The sequence below is a fragment of the Schistocerca piceifrons genome, chromosome 4 (assembly GCF_021461385.2).
Source record: "Schistocerca piceifrons isolate TAMUIC-IGC-003096 chromosome 4, iqSchPice1.1, whole genome shotgun sequence".
Classification (NCBI taxonomy): domain Eukaryota; kingdom Metazoa; phylum Arthropoda; class Insecta; order Orthoptera; family Acrididae; genus Schistocerca; species Schistocerca piceifrons.
This window is the reverse complement of record NC_060141.1, coordinates 293,828,549-293,855,809: the sequence shown is the minus strand read 5'-3', so window position 1 is coordinate 293,855,809 and position 27,261 is coordinate 293,828,549. Positions and strand designations below refer to the sequence as shown.

General features: G+C 39.8%; 1 protein-coding gene across 3 annotated transcripts in view; it reads left to right on the top strand.

Moving 5' to 3' along the window:
- Positions 1-27,261, top strand: part of LOC124795286 — a 263,102-nt gene that overhangs the window by 202,874 nt on the left and 32,967 nt on the right. For all 3 annotated transcript variants that reach the window (XM_047259244.1, XM_047259243.1, XM_047259242.1), the window contains one exon: positions 8,747-8,951. In XM_047259244.1, coding sequence (XP_047115200.1) covers positions 8,747-8,951 — 205 coding nt within the window. The remainder of the gene's footprint in view (positions 1-8,746; positions 8,952-27,261) is intronic.

The following is a 27,261-nucleotide window of genomic DNA, read 5'->3' as shown; positions in this document are numbered from 1 at the left end:
AGGGAAGTCCTGGACAGCAGCCAACATCATCCAGCACTTCTTGAATTAGGTACAAACAGACCTGTCATAAGATATTTTCCCAGACCTAGTTGGAACTTTTAAAAAAGCCCACTAGTCTCCAGTTTCTGAAATTCGGAACAATATATATAATGGATCCCCTCAACAAGCACAAACTATAAGAGGTTCATTGGGGCTAAGCTATTCACAACAAAGAAATATATCCCAAGAGGCTTTCGAAAGGAATGTAGACCTGGATGGATGAAAAAGTGTGAAACTCAGTACAAACAGTTTTGTGACAACAATGACTGTGAAGTAGGTGACGAACTTCTGTACAGCATCAATGCAGCTCATCATAAGCAACAGAACAAACCAGTTGAGGCCTTAGACTTCCACATCTAAAACGGGGAAGCCTGGTCCATGCTAAGAAAACTTGTAGGTGCCAGCCCATGCTACTGCAGGAAGAGTTTGTTAGTCTCAAGCAAGTAGCAAATAACATTGTGATCATCTCTAGAACTCCATAACAACAAATTTGCAAACAGGTAAATAAAGATATATTTTGAAGGGAAAAAGCTGTGTCATAACAGAAGTCCATATTATGTAGCGATCACTCTTGACAGGTCGCTCAGCTTCAAAGAGCATTTGCTGAAAACTGCCACTAAGATAATGATAATAAGCGTATGGAATTGGTGGCCGGGAGACCATTCGCGGGGCGGTTTGGCCACCGCTCCACAAGTTCTTTAACACCACTACGACGACTTGTGAATGAATGAGGATGAAATGATGATGAAAGACACACAACACCCAGTCATGTCGAGGCAGAGAAAATCCCTGACCCTGTGCACTGGAAGCGAGAACGCTACCGCAAGACCACAAGCCGCGGACGCCACTAACAAGGATACGGCACGACCGTGGGGTCGGGGATTTGTCCGAAATATTGTGTGTGAAAGTGGACCCCTAACACCTTACATGGTTAAAGTATTATGACGCACTACCTGGAAAATACCGAGAAAAATCGATCCAAAGTTTCATAGGTGCCTTATGAGTATACAGCGTTAATTCATTGCCGAGCCGCTGTCCGGAGTAGATGGTTAGGGCTCGGACTCTTATGCCAGATGCCTCGGGTTCGATTCCTCCTCGGGCACTTTTTTTTTCTTCTGTTTCATTTTCTTTTGTTATTCCACCAATTATTCAAAAAGTTTCTCAAACTTACATTATTTTAGCTCAAGAACGTAAAGTTTTTCATTCACTGAAAAATGTATGTGCTCATTGTTCTATTTGGTTTTATGGGGTTTCAAGGTTTAAAGGGGCTTTGTAAGGGTCCCCTTGGGATTATAACGGTCATCTGCGCATAGGACTGTGCGCAAGCCGTGGGAAGTAAATGACAGTTTGTTTTTTGATTTCGTCGTGAACAGACGTGCCCGTTTCAAATTTCAACGTGTTATTCTGATCTGAAGTTAAACATGACGACTGAAGAAGTTGCTGGCTCATCTGGAATAGGAGAAGAAATTCCTGAAGAATCTATTCATAGAGATCTATCAAAATTACAATTGAAGGACGCAGTGGTGTATTATGAAAAGCTGTTGATGGAAAATAATTTAATTGCATCGACATCTTCGGAAGAAATCTCTCGCGATGCTATGTTCTTGTTTATAATTGTTATACGTATAAAAATTGAATGTTTCCCAATCGACTTTGTTATTATGATTAAAAACCCAATGTTCCTCCTCATATACTTTACAATGAAAAATGGGAAACCCACCGCCATGAATTGTGTTGTTGGACAAAGAGAAAATAATTTTTATTCAATAATGTAACTAATTTGATAAAGATAATGTAGGTTTGGGAAACTTCCTGAACAATTGGTGGTATAACAAAAGAAAAAGAAACAGAAGAAAAAAAGTAAATGCCAGAGGAGGAATCGAACCTATCTGAGACCTCTGGCGTAAGAGTCTGAGTCTTAACCATCTACTCCGGACGGCGGCTCGGCAATAGACACATTACATACTCATAAGGCACCTTAGAAACTTTGGATCGATTTTTCCCGGGATTTTCCTGGTAGTGCGTCCTAATATTTTAACCATGTGAGGTGTTAGGGGTCCTCTTTCACTACACAAAATTTCGGAGAAATCCCCAACCCCACGGTCGTGCCGTCTCCTTGAAATCAAGAAACAAGATCTTGAGAACTTTGTGTCGTGACATGCGGATCATCATCTCCAACACCAAGGACATCTGCTGTTGAGCTGGTTTACCTTGTGATAGAATATTGTGCAGCAGCCTGGACCAATAGTCCATACAGCAGACTCATCTATACAGAGCTCAACCAGACTATGCTCATCACCACAGGAATAATCAGAAATACTTCAATTTTCTGGGTGCCTATTCTCAGTCCTATAGCTCCCCCATTTTTGCACTGTGAAGCTGCTCTCAAGCGATCAGAGTTTACAGAAATAGCTGTTGGTCGTTACCACACTGTACACGAGAACATTCCTGTACTCAGTAACAACAGACTTTGCTCCTGTGTCCCGCCTCTACATGGTGCAAATTCTCTGATGGGTAATGGAACAACAGCAACAGACTGATGGGCAAAAATATGGCAGAACAATGCTACCCCAGAACAGCTGAAGGTGCCCACTGCCCTTCACCTCGACCAGACCACAAGGGTTTGAAGAGCATTGTGAGATCTGGTCTGCACGCAATAGATTAAGAACAAATAGTGGAAAATGTGCTGATTCAGTGTACAAATGAGGAATAATACCATCTCTCAGAAGGGACTGTGGTGCAGAATGACAAACTGTTCAGCACTTCATATATACATGCCCAAAATCAGTCCTTTTCTGGTGGTCTGCAGGAGTTCCTCTTAACAGTTAAGACACCAGTTGTGTATATTCAGCAATTAGACATAAGCCTGACTACTTCTGTGTATTGTAAATGTTATCAACTTATAACCATGACTTTCTTTTCTGTGTGTTAAATATCTGTGTATGTTCTGTTACAGAAAAAAATGTTTTCTGGTGTGATGTGATGCTAGCCATACACTAGATAAATGAAATAACCTCAGTGTAACAATATCCATTGGGTGCTCATCCAGTAGGTCCAGACATACAATAGTAGTTGGAGGGGGGGGGGGGGGGGGGGGGGAGATTTGTCTCCTGTGGTGTCTTCCTTGACTTCTGCCTCTGGCTCCAGCTCTGGACAGCAGACATCTTCCTTATCTCTGTCATGTTTATTATTTGGGGTTAGTTGGGTGTCTTGCTGGCCCTTTGTGCTTTGTCCAGCATAAATATGATAGAATAAAGAAACAATAATATAAAAGGACACATTGAGGATGTGCCGAGTGGCAGACAGGCACACTAAAAACAAGACTGCTAAATATTATTAGCTACTGGATTAAGTCCTTCATCGGATGTAGACAACAAACACACACACACTCACACACACTGATTTAAGACTGACACAAACATGGCCACTGTCATCTGTGGGGAGCAAGACCTGACGTGACTGCATGTGTGTATTTAATCGATGTCTTGTGAAGTACTTAGTCCAGTAGCTCATAACATCTAGCAGTCTATTTTCATTGTGCCTGTCTGCCACATAGTGCCTCGTATATGTGGTAGAAATCTGTCCATTTGATACATTGTTGTTTTTCCATCTCAGATTTTCGATTGTTTGACAGAATCAAGAAATGGAAAGATAACAAGGTAACATTGGTATAACGATCCAAGAGCTGATATCAAGATGTGATAATACACATAAGGTGCAAGACAACCATTTATTTCACATTACTATAACTAAATGCAAGAAAGTGATTATTATAAAGCAAGAAGACGTGTGGTGTATAATGGCAGGTAGCACATATGGAAACCAGCAGCATGTGTTTTTAAGAAGCAGAGCATGAGACTGTATTGGTAAAATGAACTTACTGCAAACTGATACTTAGATTCAGTTGATAGTTTTCATTTAGATTTACTACGATTTTCGTAAGATATCCGGTTTTTCTAGTGGAATATAGTTTTTGTTGTGTAATGAATGTAATTTTTCTCTACTTAGTCTTACTTATATGACATAAATAAAAAATGAATGAGTGAATAGCTTTAATATTTATCATGTCTGAATTCCTGTTTTGAATGTATATAAAAGTCCTTCCAGTCCAAGGAAATAAAAGCTACTAAATAAATTACAACCTTAAATAATCGTTTCATGTTTTTTCAGCCCCATTGGCTGCTCAGGTTACAGGTTAGGCAGATACCAGGTAGAGGAGGATGTTACTTCAGCTGAAAACGTACACTATAGTCTGTCTGCTGCTGTACTCTCACCCACAAAGACTTCATAAAAACAATTACAAAAAATTAATATATACAAGAACAAAAAATTGGCAAAACCTGCTCTTGTGCCTTTAACATTAATTGCAGTCCCTCCCCCCCCCCCCCCCTCTCTCTCTTGACATTTTAGTAACACAAAATATTTTGTGCCAACTGTGCATTTTGGAGGATGATGCAGTATTTTATTCCTCCAGTGATTTCACTGTAAATTGTAAAGAGAGATTTTATTCCTTGCACTGGTATGTGTGCAAGTGAGAGAGCAACAATCATCACATTATGAAAAACCCTAAACAAAAGTTTAAAATTTCTATTTCAATTCATTTTTTAATTATTGAATGTGCCTCATTTACTGAATGTTACGGTTACACTCTATGAAATATTTTCAATTGTTTCTTCATCTTAGGGTATGTATGTATTCTACGGATCATATACTTAAATTTATCCCAGTTTTAGTTGAATAGTAGCAGGAGCATAAATTACAGCTATGCTTAAATAAATAATTTAAGGAGCTAAGATAGCAACTCACCATATAAAAGAAGTGGTGCTGATTTGTCGATACACATAAACAAGACTAAGTTCTTCGCTAGCTTTTGAATGAATTATTTTCCGGACTATAGACACCCCCCCCCCCCCCCCCCTCTCCCTCTCTCTCTCTCTCTCTCTCTCTCTCTCTCTCTCTCTCTCTCTCTCTCTCTCTCTCTCTCTCCCTCCCTCCCCCCCACCCCCCCCCCACCCCCCCCCCCCACCCTCTCCCTCTCTAAGTTCTCCGCCTTGTTATTGTGTCTTGCTGCAGCTAAGCATCTCCAATAATCTTAAATTCTTTTCGTTCTGTCATTAATTTTGATTACTGTGTATAACATGGTATTGTCTTACCCTTCTTTTTTTCTATTAGTGGACAAATGTTTCAGTCCATTTTCGTGTATAACTATTTCAAGTAGAATTCCGGGATGAGATTTTGTGTATTCATTATATCATTCATTCTGAATTACTCTACTTTTTATTATTTCAAATGGATAGTGAATACTGAATTGAGACAACTGGGATAATTTGTGTCTCTCATATTTCAAACAGTTTTCTAATTATTTGCATATTTTAATGTGCAATAGATACATGTTTTCCTACTGTGATGAGTGTAAGTAAAAATAACGCTGTATTGACAGCAAGGAGCTCCGTGTGCTATATCATGTAGACAAAGTGCACAAACCAGTCACTTTGCAGTTGGTAATATGGTAATTTGGTCTTGTATTATTACTTTTGATTCCAGAGAAAATAGTAATGTCAGAGGAATTAAAAATGTTTGCAGTACTCAACAAAGGACATCTTTACTGTTGAACATAAAATTGTAGCGGCTGTAACACAAAAGTGTTCTGCAACTGCTAATATTTTCAAAGAGATTAGAGAAGCTGTTCAAGGAGAGCACAGCATTGAATTATATTGCAGAACATGTAAATGAAGAAAAACTGCCATGATAAGAAATTTGAAAATTCCAATCAGCAGTAAAACAAAGGACATTAGTTGAACTTTTAAAATCCTATTGTAACTAAGAAGAAGGCTAATGCAGAGTTCCTGTCATTCATTTCTGTAAATAAGCAAGTGAAATAAGAACGTGTGCTAAGACAAAGTATAAAATAAGATTGTGCTTTCCATTAACTACAAAATAAATATCTACGTCTACATTTATACTCCGCAAGCCACCCAACAGTGTGTGGCGGAGGGCACTTTACGTGCCACTGTCATTAGCTCCCTTTCCTGTTCCAGTTGCGTAAGGTTCGTGAGAAGAACGACTGCCGGAAAGCCTCCGTGCGTGCTCGAATCTCTCTAATTTTACATTCGTGATCTCCTCGGGAGGTATAAGTAGGGGGAAGCAATATATTCGATACCTCATCCAAAAACACACCCTCTCGAAACCTGGACAGCAAGCTACACCGCGATGCAGAGCGCCTCTCTTGCAGAGTCTGCCACTTGAGTTTGCTAAACATCTCCGTAACGCTATCACGCTTACCAGATATCCCTGTGGCGAAACGCGCCGCTCTTCTTTGGATCCTCTCTATCTCCTCCGTCAACCCGATCTGGTATGAATCCCACACTGATGAGCAATACTCAAGTATAGGTCGAACTAGTGTTTTGTAAGCCACATCCTGTGTTGATGGACTACATTTTCTAAGGACTCTCCCAATGAGTCTCAACCTGGTACTCGCCTTACCAAAAATTAATTTTATATGATCATTCCACTTCAGATCATTCCGCATGCATACTCCCAGATATTTTACAGAAGTAACTGCTATTAGTGTTTGTTCAGGTATCATATAATCATACAATAAAGGATCCTTCTTTCTATGTATTCGCAATACATTACATTTGTCTACTTTGTTTATCAGGCGACAGTGAAAAACTGTATCGAACGCTTTCCGGAAGTCAAGGAAAATGGCATCTACCTGGGAGCCCATATCTAATATTTTCTGGGTCTCATGAACAAATAAAGCGAGTTGGGTCTCACACGATCGCTGTTTCTGGAATCCATGTTGATTCCTACTGAGTAGATTCTGGGTTTCCAGAAACAACATGATACACGAGCAAAAAACAGATCCTAAAATTGTACAACAGATCGACGTCAGAGATATAGGTCTATAGTTTTGCGCATCTGCTCGACAACCCTTCTTGAAGACAGGGACTATCTGAACTCTTTTCCAATCATTTGGAACCTTCCATTCCTCTAGATACTTGCGGTACACGGCTCTTAGAAGGGGGCAAGTTCTTTCGCGTACGCTGTGTAGAATCGAATTGGTATCTCGTCAGGTTCAGTGGACTTTCCTCTGTTGAGTAATTCCAGTTGCTTTTCTATTCCTTGGACACTTATTTCGTTTGTGCGAGGATTTAGAGAAGGAACTGCAGTGCGGTCTTCCTCTGTGAAACAGCTTTGGAAAAAGGTGTTTAGTATTTCAGCTTTACGCGTGTCATCCTCTGTTTCAATGCCATCATCATCCCCGAGTGTGTGGATATGCTGTTTCGGGCCACTTACTGATTTAACGTAAGACCAGATCTTCCTAGGATTTTCTGTCAAGTCGGTACATAGAATTTTACTTTCGAATTCACTGAACGCTCCACGCATAGCCCTCCTTACGCTAACTTTGACATCGTTTAGCTTCTGTTTGTCTGAGAGGTTTTGGGTGCATTTAAACTTGCAGTGAAGCTCTCTTTGCTTTCGCAGTAGTTTCCTAACTTTGTTGTTGAACCACGGTGGGTTTTTCCCATCCCTCACAGTTATACTTGGCACGTACCTGTCTAAAATGCATTTTATGATTGCCTTGAACTTTTTCCATAAACACTCAACATTGTCAGTGTCGGAACAGAAATTTTCCTTTTGATCTGTTTGGTAGTCTGAAATCTGCCTTCTATTACTCTTGCTAAACAGATAAACCTTCCTCCCTTTTTTTATATTCCTATTTACTTCCATATTCAGGGATGCTGCAACGGCCTTATGATCACTGATTCCATGTTCTGCGCTTACAGAGTCGAAAAGTTTGGGTCTGTTTGTTATCAGTAGGTCCAAGATGTTATCTCCACGAGTCGGTTCTCTGTTTAATTTTTTTTTTTTTTTTTTTTTTTTTTTTAATGGCTCTGAGCACTATGGGACTTAACATCCGTGGTCATCAGTCCTCTGTTTAATTGCTCGAGGTAATTTTCGGATAGTGCACTCAGTATAATGTCACTTGATGCTCTGTCCCTACCGCCCGTCCTAAACATCTGAGTGTCCCAGTCTATATCTGGTAAATTGAAATCTCCACCTAAGACTGTAACATGCTGAGAAAATTTATGTGAAATGTATTCCAGATTTTCTCTCAGTTGTTCTGCCACTTGTGCTGCTGAGTCGGGAGGTCGGTAAAAGGAGCCAATTATTAATCTAGGGCGGTTGTTGAGTGTTACCTCCACCCATAATAATTCACAGGAACTATCCACTTCTACTTCACTACAGCATAAACTACTACTAACAGCGAAAAACACGCCACCTCCAGTTGGATGCAATCTGTCCTTTCTAAACATCGTCTGTGCCTTTGTAAAAAAATTTCGCAGAATATATCTCTGGCTTCAGCCAGCTTTCTGTACCTATAACGATTTCTGCTTCGGTGCTTTCTATCAGCGCTTGAAGTTCTGGTACTTTACCAATGCAGCTTCGACAGTTTACGATTACAATACCGATTGCTGCTTGGTCCCCGCACGTCCTGACTTTGCCCCGCACCCTTTGAGACTGTTGCCCTTTCTGTATACAATTGTATAATCAGTTGTAGCCTTCCTTGAAAAGCATAAAATTTTAGAACAGACCAGTAACATTATTCTAATTGATTTTAGCTTTTTTATTAGTCCAAGCAACATAAAACATCAGAAAGACTGTGATATTAATTTTTTAAAATTTCTTTTTCTCCTTTCAGGTAAAGCAGATGAAGATGCAAAATTTGTTCATTTTGTGCTACTGAAAAAATTCTCGAAGAATAAGCTGAAGGCTTTGTGTAAGGATATTGAAGAAATTCCAGAACTTCTGGAAAAGATTTCAGTTGATGTTCACCAGATGGTCGCATTTCTATATGAATTCCAAAAGGTTCATTTACTATATAATATGGAAATGTTTGGTACAAGGTAAGATATACTATCACTTGGAGGATTGTGGCTTCATTAGTGAAATGCTGTGTGGGAAAACAAAGAGTAACAGCTTCATTTTTCCTATAGTGCCTATTATTAAAGCAGTGAGTGCTTTACATTTGTAAAATAAAAAGGAAAAGAAAATCTGCCTTTAATCACAAATTATGTTCTTTTTTTTTTTTTCCTCTCTCATTGAACCTGTTACTCAAGTACAGTTCACTTTGGTGATGAAATACATAATTGCATCTAAGATAAATATTTATGCAAATTTACATGCACTTTCTGTTATGAATTGTACAGACAGTAAGTCTAGACAATTTACTTTGTATAAACCACAGATTTTGCACAGTATACTTGTTTTTCTGTCACATGGTAATATTTTGAATACCTGTATACATTATGACAATACAAACATCTCACAAGATAGCTAACATTTATAGCAATATTCAGCACACAAGTCACCTGGAAAAATACAGTTTGTGTTTGTGTGTGTGTGTGTGTGTGTGTACACACACACACACACACACACACACACACACACACGTGAGCCTGAACTCCACCAACAACATTTAGGAGGCAGTTCAGAAATATTTTCAAGGTATTATGGTGAAAGTAACTAATGGTTTCATGTGGCTTGTTGTAGTGTGAAAAGGCCTGTAAATGATAAAAGGATTTCTGTAACTGATAAGAGGATTCCGTTTCTTGTAGGCACCTATGTAGCGATCCCAAAGTACTGTGGTGTGGTTGCTGTCGCTGTGGGAACAGCTCAGTATAGTGTTGTGCCACTCTTAAACTGCATGCAGTGTACCCATATAAGAGGTTCATGTTGGCCAAGCCTTTGTGAGTAAACCTACCTGTAAAATATATATCAATAGTGGTACAATGTTGGATGTTGTCATTCGCCGTAAAGGTGATAGCACATTAGGACATGCCGTATATCGAAAACCAACAGACACAAATCTATATCTGCATGCCAGTAGCCGCCATCGCCCTTCAAAGACCATAGGTGTCCTTATGACCTTAGTGCATAGGGCGCACTGTATATCCGATAAAGATAATATGCAAGAAGAGCTCACATACCTCAGGAGCATTTTTAAAGTGAATGTATGTTCTCTGCAACAAATTTGTTGAGCATTCAGTGTAAAACCTAGAATGCAGGCATGTGATGGCGAAGAAGGTAGTAATTCCTGCAGATCAAATGCGTTTTTGCCCTATGTGGGTGCTCTTTCCTCGAAGATAGGCCGTATTCTTGAGAAACACTGTGATAAGGTGATCTTCCGGCCACCCACAAAGATTGCTGCTTTGCTCGGCTGTGTAAAGGACGATTTACTGCTTTGTAAAGCGGGTGTGTATCAGATTCCTTGCAGAAATTGTGAAAAGTCATACATAGGTCAAACAACTTGCACCATTCATAAGAGATGTTTGGAGCATCGAAGATACACACGCTTATCACAGCCAGACAAGTCAGCTGTGGCCGAACATTGTATTGATACAGGGCATTCCATGAATTACAGTGATGTGAAGATTTTAACATCCACCTCTTCCTTTTGGGATTCTGTCTTCAAGGAAGCTATAGAGATTAGATTAGCTAATAATTTAATAAATAGAGATAATGGTTTTAATTTGGACAAAGCATGGAATCCGGCTTTTGATGTAATTAAACTGCAGAGAAGATGTCATGGTGTCACTACCACCGAACATACATCAATAAGCGAATCGAATGTCGGTACACCTTCACCATAGGCGGCGCTTGTGTAAGCATATTTCCTTGCCGAAGACAAGCGTCTGTGACCTGCATGTACAGTACTGCCGGGGTGGAGCATATAAGACTGCGCTTCGCATCTTGTTGTCAGTCTTGTGACTCACTCTGAGGATGGCCGGACGATACGCGGCGGAAATATCAGTGGAGGGAGTTTTATTTGCACGGCTGCATGCCCGAAATTTAATGGACAATACTAGTGCAAGTCCTTTTTTTTTCCATTTTGAGATACGCAGCCCTAAAGTTAAATGACTGCTGAAAATCTGTACTTGAGATACCAGAAATATTCAAGTACATGACTTGTTATTAGAGATGAACCTTTCTTTCTATTTGTTTGGATCATTAATTAGAGCAGCATCATAGGCAGAAAAGTGGAGGTAATGGAGCTGTACCACTATTGAAATAAAATAAACTGAACATTGTATATAAACCTGTTAGTTCTTTTATTGCAAGTAGTTTTTATTACAGTTTTAATGTACACCTTCTTATTAAATTCACATGTATAATTGAACTACACAGTCAGTTATGTTTCAGGTCAACTGGTTTCTGTAAAACTAAGGATTACATTCTTCTTCTTCTTCTTCATGTTCCAGACCTCTGTCTTCTGTTTATAGAGCAAGGAAATAACTGTGTTTGATAGGTGGATTATAAGGGAGCAAATCAAGCATATAGTGCTTTTTTCTTTTTCAACACTTTTCTCATGTGAGGGTAAAGTTGTGAAACTGCAATAGTACTTACTATATGTGTGTGATCTCCCTCTATTTGTTTGGGAGCAAAGTTGAGGACATGGAAGTCAATGTCATATCATTCAGTGTTTCCTTGTAGAGCATTTTGTATGGCTTCTGCCGCTCTAAACACATCCATTTTATTTTCAGTCAGTTACATTGAACATACTCCTCATTTTGCTTCCTTCTTACCACTGCATTTTGTAACTGTTCCAATGCTAAAAAATCAGAATGCTTCATTTCTGTGCATGCAAATCTATCTTTTCTGCCAATTTTCCTAATTGTTTGAACAATATCATCTGGGGAAAACAGAAACTTTCTTATTTAATTGTTTTTCTATCAGGGCAAAATCTCCGTCATATGGCAGGTATGAGTGACCTGGGAGCAGGAACATTAAATCAATAATGTTGACATGAAATTGAGGAGATTGTGTCAATTTCATTAGTGTTAGGGCAATGTTTATGTTCCTGTTTTGCCCACCACATGTGTCAGTGTACGCAACTGCCTGTTTTTGAGAAGTGACACACTTTTCATTACCTTTCAATAAACAGGTACCAATTTCATGTGAACCCCTTGAACCATATGTTTCATCCCAAAAATACATATGGATTTTGCCGTCAGTGAAATTGTGGCATCCAAAATTATGCAGCTGCATGTTTCTTTTGTAGTATGATATAGATGTTGTCAGTTTAGGAAATGAAAGTGCTTTTTGCAGGTCAAAGGTAGACAGACACATCTGGGAATCTGCCTCTTTACTACATGCTGTGTCTGTAGCCATTGCTGTTCTTGCAGCTTCAGCCTTCCTAAGGTGAAGCTCCTTTTCAGTTTGAAGCTTTCTTTTTTCTTCTGCATTGGTAGCAGCGTCCATTTCAAAGCTCAATTTGTCACAAAAAGAGCAAGTGTCTTTACGTGGTGGTCGAAAGGGCAGGTTGAAGTCTTTGTTAAAGATTTTTCGATAGATGTGCTCCCCCACAATTTCTTTATTCTAAGATATGCATTTGTTGTTGTTGTTGTTGTTGTTGTTGTTGTGGTCTTCAGTCCTGAGACTGGTTTGATGCAACTCTCCATGCTACTCTATCCTGTGCAAGCTGCTTCATCTCCCAGTAACTACTGCAACCTAAATCACTCTGAATCTGCTTAGTGTATTCATCTCTTCGTCTCCCTCTACGATTTTTACCCTCCACGCTGCCCTCCAGTACTAAATTGGTGATCCCTTGATGCCTCAGAACATGTCCTACCAACCGATCCCTTCTACTAGTCAAGTTGTGCCACAAATTTCTCTTCTCCCCAATCCTATTCAATACCTCCTCATTAGTTATGTGATCTACCCATCTAATCTTCAGCATTCTTCTGTAGCACCACATTTCAAAAGCTTCTATTCTCTTCTTGTCCAAACTATTTATCGTCCACGTTTCACTTCCATACATGGCTACACTCCATACAAATACTTTCAGAAACGACTTCCTGACATTTAAATCTATACTCGATGTTAACAAATTTCTCTTCTTCAGAAACGCTTTCCTTCCCATTGCCAGTCTACATTGTATATCCTCTCTACTTCGACCATCATCAGTTATTTTGCTCCCCAAATAGCAAAACTCCTTTACTACTTTAAGTGTCTCATTTCCTAATCTAATTCCCTCAGCTTCACCCGACTTAATTCGACTACATTCCATTATCCTCGTTTTACTTTTGTTGATGTTCATATTATATCCTCCTTTCAAGACACTATCCATTCTGTTCAACTGCTCTTCCAAGTCCTTTGCTGTCTCTGACAGAATTACAATGTCATCGGCAAACCTCCACGTTTCTTCTCCATGGATTTTAAAACCTACTCCAAATTTTTCTTTTGTTTCCTCCACTGCTTGCTCGATATAGAGATTTAATAACATCAGGGATAGGCTACAACTCTGTCTCACTCCCTTCCCAATCACTGCTTCCCTTTCATGTCTCTCGACTCTTATAACTGCCATCTGGTTTCTGTACAAGTTGTAAATAGCCTTTCGCTCCCTGTATTTTACCCCTGCCACCTTCAGAATTTGAAAGAGAGTATTCCAGTCAATATTGTCAAAAGCTTTCTCTAAGTCTACAAATGCTAGAAACATATGTTTGCCTTTCCTTAATCTAGCTTCTAAGATAAGTCGTAGGGTCAATATTGCCTCACGTGTTCCTATATTTCTACGGAATCCAAACTGATCTTCCTCGAGATCGGCTTCTACTAGTTTTTCCATTCGTCTGTAAAGAATTCGTGTTAGTATTTTGCAGCCGTGACTTACTAAACTGATAGTTCGGTAATTTTCACATCTGTCAACACCTGCTTTCTTTGGGATTGGGATTATCATATTCTTCTTGAAGTCTGAGGGTATTTCACCTGTCTCATACATCTTGCTCGCCAGATGGTAGAGTTTTGTCAGTACTGGTTCTCCCAAGGCTGTCAGTAGTTCTAATGGAATGTTGTCTACTCCCGGGGCCTTGTTTCGACTCAGGTCTCTCAGTGTTCTGTCAAACTCTTCACGCAGTATCATATCTCCCATTTCATCTTCATCTACATCCTCTTCCATTTCCATGATATTGTCCTCAAGTACATCGCCCTTGTATAGACCCTCTGTATACTCCTTCCACGTTTCTGCTTTCTCTTCTTTGCTTAGAACTGGGTTTCCATCTGAGCTCTTGATATTCATAGAAGTGGTTCTCTTTTCTCCAAAGGTCTCTTTCATTTTCCTGTAGGCAGTATCTATCTTACACCTGGTGAGACAAGCCTCTACATCCTTACATTTGCCCTCTATCCATGCCTGCTTAGCCATTTTGCACTTCCTGTCGATCTCATTTTTGAGACCTTTGTATTCCTTTTTGCCTGCTTCATTTACTGCATTTTTATATTTTCTCCTTTGATCAATTAAGTTCAATATTTCTTCTGTTACCCAAGGATTTCTACTAGCCCTCGTCTTTTTACCTACTTTATCCTCTGCTGCCTTTACTACTTCATCCCTCAAAGCTACCCATTCTTCTTCTACTGTATTTCTTTCCCCCATTCCTGTCAATTGTTCCCTTATGCTCTCCTTGAAACTCTGTAGAACCTCTGGTTCTTTCAGTTTATCCAGGTCCCATCTCCTTAAATTCCCACCTTTTGACAGTTTCTTCAGTTTTAATATACAGTTCATAACCAATAGATTGCGGTCAGAGTCCACATCTGCCCCTGGAAACGTCTTACAATTTAAAACCTGGTTCCTAAATCTCTGTCTTACCATTATATAATCTATCTGAAACCTGTCAGTATCTCCAGGCTTCTTCCATGTGTACAATCTTCTTTTATGATTCTTGAACCAAGTGTTAGCTATCATTAAGTTGTGCTCTGTGCAAAATTGTACCAGACGGCTTCCTCTTTCATTTCTTCCCCCCCAATCCATATTCACCTACTACGTTTCCTTCTCTTCCTTTTCCTACTACCGAATTCCAGTCACCCATGACTATTAAATTTTCATCTCCCTTCACTATCTGAATAATTTCTTTTATTTCATCATACATTTCTTCAATTTCTTTGTCATCTGCAGAGCTAGTTGGCATATAAACTTGTACTACTGTGGTAGGTGTGGGTTTCGTGTCTATCTTGGCCACAATAATGCGTTCACTATGCTGTTTGTAGTAGCTTACCCGCACTCCTATTTTTTTATTCATCATTAAACCTACTCCTGCATTCCCCCGTTTTGATCTTGTATTTATAACCCTGTATTCGCCTGACCAAAAGTCTTCTTCCTCCTGTCACCGAACTTCACTAATTCCCACTATATCTAACTTCAACCTATCCATTTCCCTTTTTAAATTTTCTAACCTACCTGCCCGATTACGGGATCTGACATTCCACACTCCGACCCGTAGAACACTGGTTTTCTTTCTCCTGATAACGACGACGTCCTGAGAAGTACCCGCCCGGAGATCCAAATGGGGGACTATTTTACCTCCGGAATATTTTACCCAAGAGGACGCCATCATGATTTAACCATACAGTAAAGCTGCATGCCCTCGGGGAAAATTACGGCTGTAGTTTCCCCTTGCTTTCTGCCGTTCGCAGTACCAGCACAGCAACGCCGTTTTGGTTAGTGTTACAAGACCAGATCAGTAAATCATCCAGACTGTTGCCCCTGCAACTACTGAAAAGGCTGCTGCCCCTCTTCAGGAACCACACGTTTGTCTGGCCTCTCAACAGATACCTCTCCGTTGTGGTTGCACCTACGGTACGGCTATCTGTATTGCTGAGGCACGCAAGCCTCCCCACCAACGGCAAGGTCCATGGTTCATGGGGGGTGGATATGCATTTATCTTTGTACAAATCGTACATTTTGGCCACACACAGCTCAAGATTAAAAACCTTTTGTGGGGATTATCTCTCCTTGCATAATGTCTCTCAGAAACTGGAAAGCTTTTTGATGTGTTCCTTTATATCATTGATCAGACCTTATGGCACAGAGAATTTGTTCTGATGTTTGCCTCTTCCATCAAGGTGAGGTCTACCTTCTTCCTTGCTTTTTGTTAAAAGCCTACAGGGTTGTCCATTAGAATGTCAAAAGTATTCAAGAAAAACTTCTTGCATACTATTGCACAGTTTCCTTCACATGTAAACGATATTCATAAATACAGCTTTTCTGAGATCCAGAGTCATTTCTTGGTAGTCGACAGTTATCTGAATGATATGTGCATAAACCATTCAGATAACTATTTTGGTGTTTAATATTGCCCATAGCCCAGAAATTGTCAAATAACGTCTTCCTCTCATCCTCTGAAATTTTGTTGAAACATTTATGTGCACACCTTCAGTCCACATTGCGAAATGTTTTTGGAGGAATTATTTTACCAGTTGTTGTGACGTATAACTCCCCAGTGTCCCTTTTTTTCCTTTCGAATATTCTTGTCAAATGTGTCCGTTTTCCATGTACCCATCTTGTTTTGAGGACACTTCCTTTTTGTCTGCATATTTGCGGCTGCACCATTCACACAGGCATCAGTAACAGTGTCTCCTGTTTCGTCATTTTTTGCACTTTCATTGGAAGTGAACCTTCATTCTTGCATATTCCTTTTTTGGAACAATATGTCTATAATGCTGAGAGAAAAGTAAGTAAATTCTTTTTATCAGCAATCGTTTGAAAATCTGGATCATCAGTTGTATCACAGTCACTTGATAATGCTCCTGAATCCACCATCTTCGCAAGAAATAGCAACATGCTGCAATGCACAAAAGCACACGGACTTGTACAACTACTGAAATAAATTCTTGCTTGCTTTCTCTAATGCATCAGCATTGAGGTGCACTCTGTCGGCAGTAGGACGAAGCTGGAGCTGTCCCACTATGCAAATAAATTAAAAACGACTTGTGAGAGTACGTATGTGAGGATAACTCTTTCTTTTTAAAGTGGACTTGTACCACTGTTGAAATAAGTCCTTCACACACACACACACACACACACACACACACACACACACACACACACACACACACACACACACACCAAAAAAATATTTTGCATCACCTCTGTTCCCAGAACTCCTGAAGATAGACATTGACTGTGGATATTGTATCAAGGACACAGTCCCTTTGACTGTTCACAGATGTCACTAAATCCGCCCAAAGATGTAAACAACCATGCATTAGCAGCGCCTATTAGGCGGAGGGAGTCCGACAGCTGATCAGTTCCAGTCATTCCACCAGGAAGGAGGTACACGGCTTGTGTTGTCTGTAGTTCAACCATGGCAGACAGTCAGTATTGCAGTTTGATCGCATCCGCATTGTTACTGTGTGCCAGGAAGGGCTGTCAACAAGGGAAGTGTCCAGGCGTCTCGAAGTGAACCAAAGAGATGTTGTTCGGACATGGAGGAGATACAGAGAGACAAGAACTGTCAATGACGTGCCTTGCTGAGGCCACCCGAGAGCTACTACTGCAGAGGATGACCCCTACCTATGGATTATAGCTCAGAGGAACCCTTACAGCAACACCATCATGTTGAATAATGCTTTTCATGCAGCCACAGGACATCGTGTTACAACTCAAACTGTGTGCAATAGGCTGCATGATGAGCAACTTCACTCCCAGCGTCCATGGCGAGGTCCATCTTTGCAACCATGACACCATGCAGCACACTACAGATGGACCCAACAACATGCCAAATGGACCACTCAGGATTGGCATCACGTTCTCTCCACCGATGAGAGTCGCATATGCCTTAGACATACAGTCCAGTGAGTGCAGCAAGGTGGAGGTTCCATGCTGTTTTGGGGTGGCATTATGTGGAGCCAATGTACACCACTGGTGGTCATGGAAGGTGCTGTAACAGCTATACAATACGTGAATGCCATCCTCCAACCGATAGTGCAACCATATTGGTGAGGCATTCGTCTTCATGGATGACAATTTGCGCTCCTATCGTGCACATCTTGTGAATGACTTCCTTCAGGATAATGACATCGCTTGACTAGAATGACCAGCATGTTCTCCAGACATTAACCCTATCAAACATGCCTGGGATAGATTGAAAAGGGTTGTCTATGGGTGACGTGACGCACCAACCACTCTATGCCGAATCACCATTGAGGAATGGGACAATATGGACCAACAGTGCCTTGATGAACTTGTGGATAGGTATGCCAAGATGAATACAGGCATGCATCAATGCAAAGAAAATGTGCTACTGGGTATTAGAGGTACCAGTGTGTACAGCAATCTGGACCACCACCTCTGAAGGTCTCGCTGTATGGTGGTACAACATGCAATGTGTGGTTTTCATGAGCAATAAAAAGGGCACAAATGATGATTATGTTGATCTATATTCCAATTTTCTGTACAGGTTGCGGAACTCTTGGAACCTAGGTGATGCAAAACTTTTTTTGATGTGTGTATCTATGCTTAAGCAGCTGGTGTCCATCTCATTAAAATCCTTCAGGGTGTAGTGCTTTGTAACATATTAAAATCTTAAAAAACTAAAATAACTGTGATTTCAGACTTGTTGCAGTGACCTCCTCTGAGGCATAGACTAATTTAGTTAGGGAGTAAGTGTATAAACGTATTAACATCTGATGACAGTATTATTAAAATGATTTTAAGTTCGCGCATCCATGTCCGCCTAACAAGTACTCATGGGTCATGTAACTTAATAGGCTTCCCACACGCTCTATAGTGCCGATCTGTTCTGCTGCCCCAGTCGAACATTGCTTGTGGTCTGCTATATGAATGTAAAAGACCTTCTGGTTTCCCCAGTGTGGTCAAACCACACTAACAGTGTATCTCATACACAGCAGCTGTTTTGAGGACTTTTACTGCATCTTTAGTGAAACCTAGTGTATGTTTGAGCTTGCAGCCACACCGAACAATTGGTTTGAAGCCTCCTCAGGGGAACTTGGTAGGTGACATTCTTGACATAAGGTAAATGCACCACTGTGAACTGTTCTTTTGTTTCCTTTTCAGTGTGTATCTTCTTACTGAACTTCATAGCTCTTATTATTATTGTACTGTTGTATCCATTGGCTTGGGATGGTATTATGCAGCTGTTTCAATTCTTACTTGATATAGTTTTTATTGTTGATTGCTTGGTTTGGGCAGTCATTGTGTGTATGACAGAACAGTTCTCAGATGGATGATCATACAGTTCAGCTTGTAGGCACAGTTGATTTCCAGTAGACTTGTCCCACTTTGCCGTTGGGAGTTTTGTTGACCTCCACATCCGGGAACAGAAACACACTATTGTTTTCGTGTTCTGCTATGATCTGTATGTATGTTCTTATAGGGGCTGTTAATATGGAAGTTGTGCAGCTCTGCTTCTCTATGTGACCAAGTTATGATGTCATGTACTTAATGCAGCTGACAGCATGAGCAGAACTTAACGCAGTTTGATGAAAGATTTTAATGAATTTTTCTGCTACTGTCAGGGAAGAATTGTCAGACGAAGAAATCTGACAAACTTACAAGGAAGACACACAGTAGGTGGACAGGTCTGGATACATTTTAAACTGTTGCCACAGATCATCAGTAAATAAGTAACAGTTATACTGTTCAAAGGGCAAACATTTTGTGGTGCGCCTTCAAAGGATCCCTGTGGAAGAAATTATTCAGTCTGTTGGAGTGGCACTCCATCAGGCCCCAGAAGTTAAAGTTGAAAAGATAAAAATGAGAAAGAGAATCCTACAAAGAGCAAAGAAAGAGCTACCATAGGAGAACTTAAAAGAAGTGAGGGCATTGTGGTACTGTAAGTGGATAAATGAAACGCTATGGTTGTAATGGAAATTATGCAGTATGAATCGAAAATTGTAGATTTGTCAAGTGATCCCATTTACAAATAATTAAAAAGTGATTCAATGGCAAAGATTATTAAGAAGATGCAATCCTTAATCAAATCCATCAGAATTTGATCCTAACACAGCTAGGGTACTCATTCCAGAGTCCTGGTAATCATATGCAAATTCACTTTGTTCAGCTTATACAGGAACAGGTCATACATCAAACTGACATATTGACCAGCTTTGGTATAACGTCTCTCTCTTCACAAAAACACCAATAGACTGAGCCATTAGGTTCATCAAGGAATAAATGTCGTTGTGACCTAGTGTGTTTATGTTTGCCATCAACCTGTATCATCTGACAGTATATGTACTACAGTGAAGAGCCAAAGAAACTGGTACACCTGCCTAATGTCATGTAGGGCCCCCGCGAGCACCAGAAATGCCACAACACGATGTGGCATGGACTCGACTAATGTCTGAAGTAGTGCTAGAGGGAACTGACACCATGAATCCTCCAGGGCTGTCCATAAATCCATAATAGGCACATTGCAAGGCATCCCAGGTATGCTCAATAATGTTCATGTCTGGGGAATTTGGTGGCCAGCGGAAGTGTTTAAACTCAGAACAGTGTTCCAGAAGAAATTCTGGATGTGTATGGTCTTGCATTGTCCTGCTGGAATTGCCCAAGACCGTCGGAATGCACAGTGGACATGAATGGAGGCTAGAGATCAGACAGGATGCGTACGTACATGTCACCTGTCAGTCGTTTCTAGATGTATCAGTGGTCCCATATCACTCCAACTACACATGCCCCACACCATCACACAGCCTCCACCATCTTGAACAGTCCACTGATGACATGAAGGGTCCATGGATTCATGAGATGGTCATTTAGTGCAGAACTCATTTAGTTTTTCTCCTTTCTCATTCCTACTATCAGGCCCATTTTCTCCCATCATTCTTTCGTAGATTCCTTCCCATACAGTATGACACAGAGCTCCATGATTATTAGATTTCCATCTCTCCTTTATATATCCACTGTTTATGTTTGACACACAAATAACTGGGGGCAACATAACATAAAATTAACAGACACCAATAGTTTGATTTTAGGCCTTACATTTCAGTTCAGTATAATTGATGTACTATAGACAACCTATTTCAGTTGCAGATGACAAATTACAAAAATATCAGCTGTATTGCAGACAACAGTAGCTACAGGAACATCAGTATGTGCGTTTTTCCTTGCACTCCACCCCCTTCATAGGAATAATAGTATCAGCCCCCCAGGTTATTGTTACTAATAAAAATAATCATATTTTATCCATTTTATGTTTGCCAAACTCAATTTAAAAGGACTTCATGCAGCAGAAACCAAAAATACACAACTTATTATAATGAAAATATGGAATAAATTTTTATCAAGTTTTTATTTGTTCAAAAGCTATGAAATAAACATTATTTACAATTCAGTAAACAAGAATTACAAGAGCAATAAAAATATAAATTAAAAAGTTCAGTGTGATGGAGGAGCTTGCTATTGAGAACAAAGTTTCTCAAGACATGGAGGAATAGCAGAAAGACCCACTTAAAGTTCTTTGTTTACATTTAGCTTTCAACAGTAGTTCAACTTCATACCTGATGAAGCTGAAAATCCAGTCTCACACAAGTATGTTGTTGCAAAAGGAATCGGGATCTTTATTGCATTTTGGACTAGGGGAAGTCCTTGCTAATATGTACTCAAAACTCCAACAAAGACACTTCATTAAATTTACTCTTCTGTAAAGTATCACAAATGAGTTCAATAAGTTGTTCTTACTCTTCTACATTTAGAAATTGTGGTCCAGGAGCATTTATGAATGGATTTTTAATCCAATTAAATTTTTCAAAATCTTTGCTTAAATATTTCTCAAAGTGAACTTTTAATGTTGCCAGGTGATGAGGAAAGCAAGCTTTTATTGCCATTGGAAGTATAGGATTATCTGTATCCTCTAACAGTGATACTATGATAAGGAACATATCTAGTATGCCACTCTCCATTCAGTTTTGCCACAGCTCTAATTTCTTTATGGACACCTTCACCTTTTCATTCCAAGGTAGTAAAGTTGCCTGATTATCTTGAAGTGAAATGTTAAGAATATTTAGTTCTTCAAAAATATCAGTGAGGTAAGCCATTTTAAATAAACAATCTCCATTGTTGAAACAGTCTACCAAAGAGTGACTTCTCTCCTTTAAAAAACAGTATACCTCATTCCTCAGTTCAAACATTCTTTTCAGTACCTTGGCTTCAAGGGCTATCGACCATTATTAAAAAAGAGCAACTGAGTGTGTTCAGCACCAGCTCCTCACATAGCACTTTAAAAAGCCTCGAATTTATAGTTTTTGCCTAAATAATATTAACTGTGTGTATAACCGTTTACAGAACTTCTTGAAGGGGTGGACTAAGTTCTTTAGCGGCCAGAGCCTCCTGATATATCATGCAGTGAGTCCATACAGCATCAGGAACTGCGCTTTAACTTTCGCTTGCAATCCACCATAAATTACAGACATGAAGTGAGTTCTGTCTCTGCATGCACCTATTCCATGATACACCGTTTTCATTTAAAAAAGTATTGAACATGTCAAAAAGGCTTTCAGCTGTAGCTGTTTTCAGCATTGGATCACAGAAAAGAAATTCCTCTCAGATGTTAAATTCATCAACAAAACGAACATAAGCAATCAAATGAGAATCTTTATGATTGTCAGCTGCTTTGTCCACTTTAAGTGCAAAATAGTTGTTGCGCAGTCGATTGATTAACTGCTCAAGTAAATTGTCAAAAAGTCTAAAATTCTTCTATGCACTGTGTCATTAGAGACAGGAATACTTTTCTACTGTTGAGTAAATGAGTTGCCAAACATTGTTGATACTATACCAATTGCTGCTGGTAGAACCAGAGTTTCTGCAACCGTGTGTGGTTTCTTGCATTTAACAATTCTGTGAGAAATCTTCTACGAGGCTAAAAGGGCCTTAGGTGTCACATTTGTCGTTCTAGCGAAGTTCTTCTGGGTAGATAATAAAACATTTAGTTTCCTGACAAAAAAATCTTTTGGTTTTCCAATTAAGTCTGGATGTTTGGTTTCAAGATGTCTCTTTAACTTGTAGGTTTCTTGCTATCAGCAGCTAAAATCGTTAAACAAACTACACACTGCGGACATTTTTCACCGTTGATTGTAGTTTTGGTGAAGCCTAGCAATGAATAGTTACCATACCTCCTCGTTTTTGCCTTTGGAGTATCTCCCTCCCTTCCGCCAGTTGATGGGCTGCGGCTGTCTTGATGTTTGTCACTTCATACTGCAGTCAATTCTTCCTTGAGTCTGTAATTATAAGACTATAATTATAGTCGTCATTATAAGGATGCGTTGAGACACATGAGCGAAACCTTGCGCTGTGCAGGATAGTTACGGAAACAGTAATGGCCCAGGCGACAAAGGATATTCCGCTGACTATCGAAGTAAACAACGCCACCTAGCCTACTCAGCTCGCGTGTGGAGGCTTTCTAGGTGGTGTTGAAGGAAGTCGTGCAGCTCGACCAATCATTTCAAACAATGCTGAAAATGTGACGGCCGTTTCATTGTCATCGACCATGTCTGGCATTAACACCGACGTCTGGCGAAATTCAAACCATATCAGCAGCATGTCATTTGTTCGACAAAAGATAAACCTAATTGTTTGTTACTAAGAATATAATTTTTTTCCTAACATAACATGCCCCCCTTGCACACCATTCGCAACTTCCTCGGGGTCACGCACCACAGTTTGAGAACCACTGTAATATATCAATATATGCACCAATAAGCCTAAACTTTATGACCACTGCCCATTGCGAAATTGAATGCCATCTACTGACACTGTGGGCATGTAAGTCAGTAAGGAAAGTACATTAGCAGGGACAACTGGAGACTCATTCTAGTGACAATATAGCAACATTATGAAAAGGGTAGTTGCTACTCACTGTGTAGCAGAGGTGCTGCATCACAGATGGGCACAACTAAAAGATTGTCAGAAAGCGAGCTTTTGACCAACAATGCCTTTGTCAGAAACTGACATCGCCTTGTTGTTGTTGTGGTCTTCAGTCCTGAGACTGGTTTGATGCAGCTCTCCATGCTACTCTATCCTGTGCAAGCTTCTTCATCTCCCAGTACCTACTGCAACCTACATCCTTCTGTATCTGTTTAGTGTATTCATCTCTTGGTCTCCCTCTAAGATATTTACCCTCCACGCTGCCCTCCAATACTAAATTGGTGATCCCTTGATGCCTCAGAACATATCCTACCAACTGATCTCTTCTTCTAGACAAGTTGTGCCACATATTTCTCTTCTCTCCAATTGTATTCAATACCTCCTCATTAGTTATGTGATCTACCCATCTAATCTTCAGCATTCTTCTGTAGCACCACATTTTGAAAGCTTCTATTCTCTTCTTGTCCAAACTATTTATCGTCCGTGTTTCACTTCCATACATGGCTACACTCCATACAAATACTTTCAGAAACAACTTCCTGACACTCAAATCTATACTCGATGTTAACAAATTTCTCTTCTTCAGAAACGCTTTCCTTGCCATTGCCAGTCTACATTTTATATCCTCTCTACTTCGACAATCGTCAGTTATTTTGCTCCCCAAATAGCAAAATTCCTTTACTACTTTAAGTATCTCATTTCTTAATCTAATTCCCTCAGCATCACCCGACTTAATTCGACTACATTCCATTATCCTCATTTTGCTTTTGTTGATGTTCATTTTATATCCTCCTTTCAAGACACTATCCATTCTGTTCAACTGCTCTTTCAAGTCCTTTGCTGTCTCTGACTGAATTACAATGTCATCGGCGAACCTCAAAGTTTTTATTTCTTCTCCATGGATTTTAAAACCTACTCCAAATTTTTCTTTTGTTTCCTTCACTTCTTGCTCATTATACAGATTGAATAACATCGGGGATAGGCTACAAACCTGTCTCACTCTCTTCCCAACTACTACTTCCCTTTCATGCCCCTCGACTTATAACTACCATCTGGTTTCTGTACAAATTGTAAATAGCCTTTCACTCCCTGTATTTTACCCCTGCCACCTTCGGAATTTGAAAGAGAGTATTCCAGTCAACATTGTCAAAAGCTTTCTCTAAGTCTACAAATGCTAGAAACGTAGGTTTGCCTTTCCGTAATCTAGCTTCTAAGATAAGTCGTAGGGTCAGTATTGCCTCACGTGTTCCAATATTTCTACGGAATCCAAACTGATCTTCCCCTAGATCTGCTTCTACCAGTTTTTCCATTCGTCTGTAAAGAATTTGCGTTAGTATTTTGCTTCCATGACTTATTAAACTGATTGTTCGGTAATTTTCACATCTGTCAGCACCTGCTTTCTTTGAGATTGGAATTATTATATTCTTTTTGAAGTTTGAGGGTATTTCGCCTGTCTCATACATCTTGCTCACCAGATGGTAGAGTTTTGTCAGGACTGGCTCTCCCAAGGCCGTCAGTAGTTCTAATGGAATGTTGTCTACTCCCGGGGCCTTGTTTCTACTCAGGTCTTTCAGTGCTCTATCAAACTCTTCACGCAGTATCATATCTCCCATTTCATCTTCATCTACATCCTTTTCCATTTCCATAATATTATCCTCAAGCACATCACCCTTGTATAGACCCTGTATATACTCCTTCCACGTTTCTGCTTTCCCTTCTTTGCTTAGAACTGGGTTTTCAACTGAGCTCTTGATATTCGTACAAGTTGTTCTCTTTTCTCCAAAGGTCTCTTTAATTTTCTTGTAGGCAGTATCTATCTTCCCCTAGTGAGATAAGTCTCTACATCCTTACATTTGTCCTCTAGCCATCCCTGCTTAGCCATTTTGCACTTCCTGCCTTGCCTTGTTGGCCTAAATCTCGCTATATGGTAAGTAGCAACTATCCTTTTCATAATATTGTTACATTCCACCCTGGATTTTCCATTGTTTGTTAGTGACAATATACCGTACTTACTCGAATCCAAGCCGCACTTTTTTCCAATTTTTGTAATCCAAAAAACCGCCTGCGGCTTAGAATCGAATGCAGAGTATGCGGAAGTTCTGCAAAATGTTGGTAGGTGCCGTCACAACTAACTTCTGCCGTCGAATATATAGCGCTACACAAGCATGCTTTGCAGGCACAAAGAATACTGGCGCCAAAACCTCTGCGTCAGTAAATAAATTAAAAAAAAATTAAAACGGTGTGGAAGACGAGCTTTTTTCTCCGCCCCGAGTTTCGACCATTGCATTTCCTACATTATCCAACAAAGTAAATACAAATTCCGCATTGTAAATCTTCGAATGTAGCAGCATTTCAATGAACAACGAAAATCCTACTGGCAAGACTGTTTGGGATGTTAGTCAATATGACCAACTCTATGTTCTGAATTTTTTCCTGCCTGTGAGAAGAGATGGTTGCTGGTAGGAACTTTTATGAATTGTGGATCACATGCAGTGTTCTCTTCACCATAAGAATAATGCGAATATAAAAATTTTGCCATGTATTCTTTCGTGTTTGCTGCTATCTCATTTAAATCCTGTCTGCCTAATAAACTATGAAACTAGAGTGAGATAACAGCAAACGCGGAAGGATATTTATATCCTTATTTCATGTTTGTATTCATATTATTATGCCTAATAGTGATACAGTCAGAAATGAAGCACGGCAATTGACTAGATTTTTAAATCTAAGATAACTCTAATTTCTGTGCAGAATGTAATGTACTAAAGAGGCGTCTGCAAAGACTTTTAAACGGAGAAAAATTTTCGCTAAACTCTCGTTCAGAACATCTTCTATCATCCGCAGTCTATTATTTGGTTCTTGTTGATCATTATCAAAGAAAGCAGCAGTGTAAGTAACAACAAATAGCAGTCTCTTGCCATTGTTTCGCTAATGAAACGATTCCTCTCTCTCTCTCTCTCTCTCTCTTTTTTTTTAATAGTAAGCGGCGGTAGCGCGCACAAAAGCAAGCCATGCCGCGAGCGACGACAGGCCGTAAACACCCATTACCAGAATGCGAAAACAATGCATGATGCAGTACAGTAATCCATTTTCAGCTTGGAGTGACGTAAACACCTATAACAAAGAGGTCGGCACTTATCAGATCAAAGAAAAATAAGTTATCAATTCAAACCAGATGAAGCACGTGGAAAACGAAGGGTAACCGTATAAATACGGATGGAGCACCTGACTCATTGCAATGGCTACCTGGTAAAGCTTAACTGCTAAGCTTACGACTCGAACCAAACTACTGTAGCTGTATCGTCATTCAGTCAGCCTAAATTGTGTCTCATATTGCAATGGACCAACTTTGTTTCGATTTGAAGGTGCGGCCTAAAACTTTTCTCTCCCCATGAATTTCGAGTCTCAAATTTCAGGTGCGGCTTAGATTCGGGAATTTTTTTTTTTTTTTTTTTTTTTTTTTTTTTCCGTGATTTCGAGTCTCATTTTTCAGGTGCGGCTAATTTCGAGTGCGGCTTAGATTCGAGTAAATACAGTAGGCTGCAAATGGGGAAATCCAC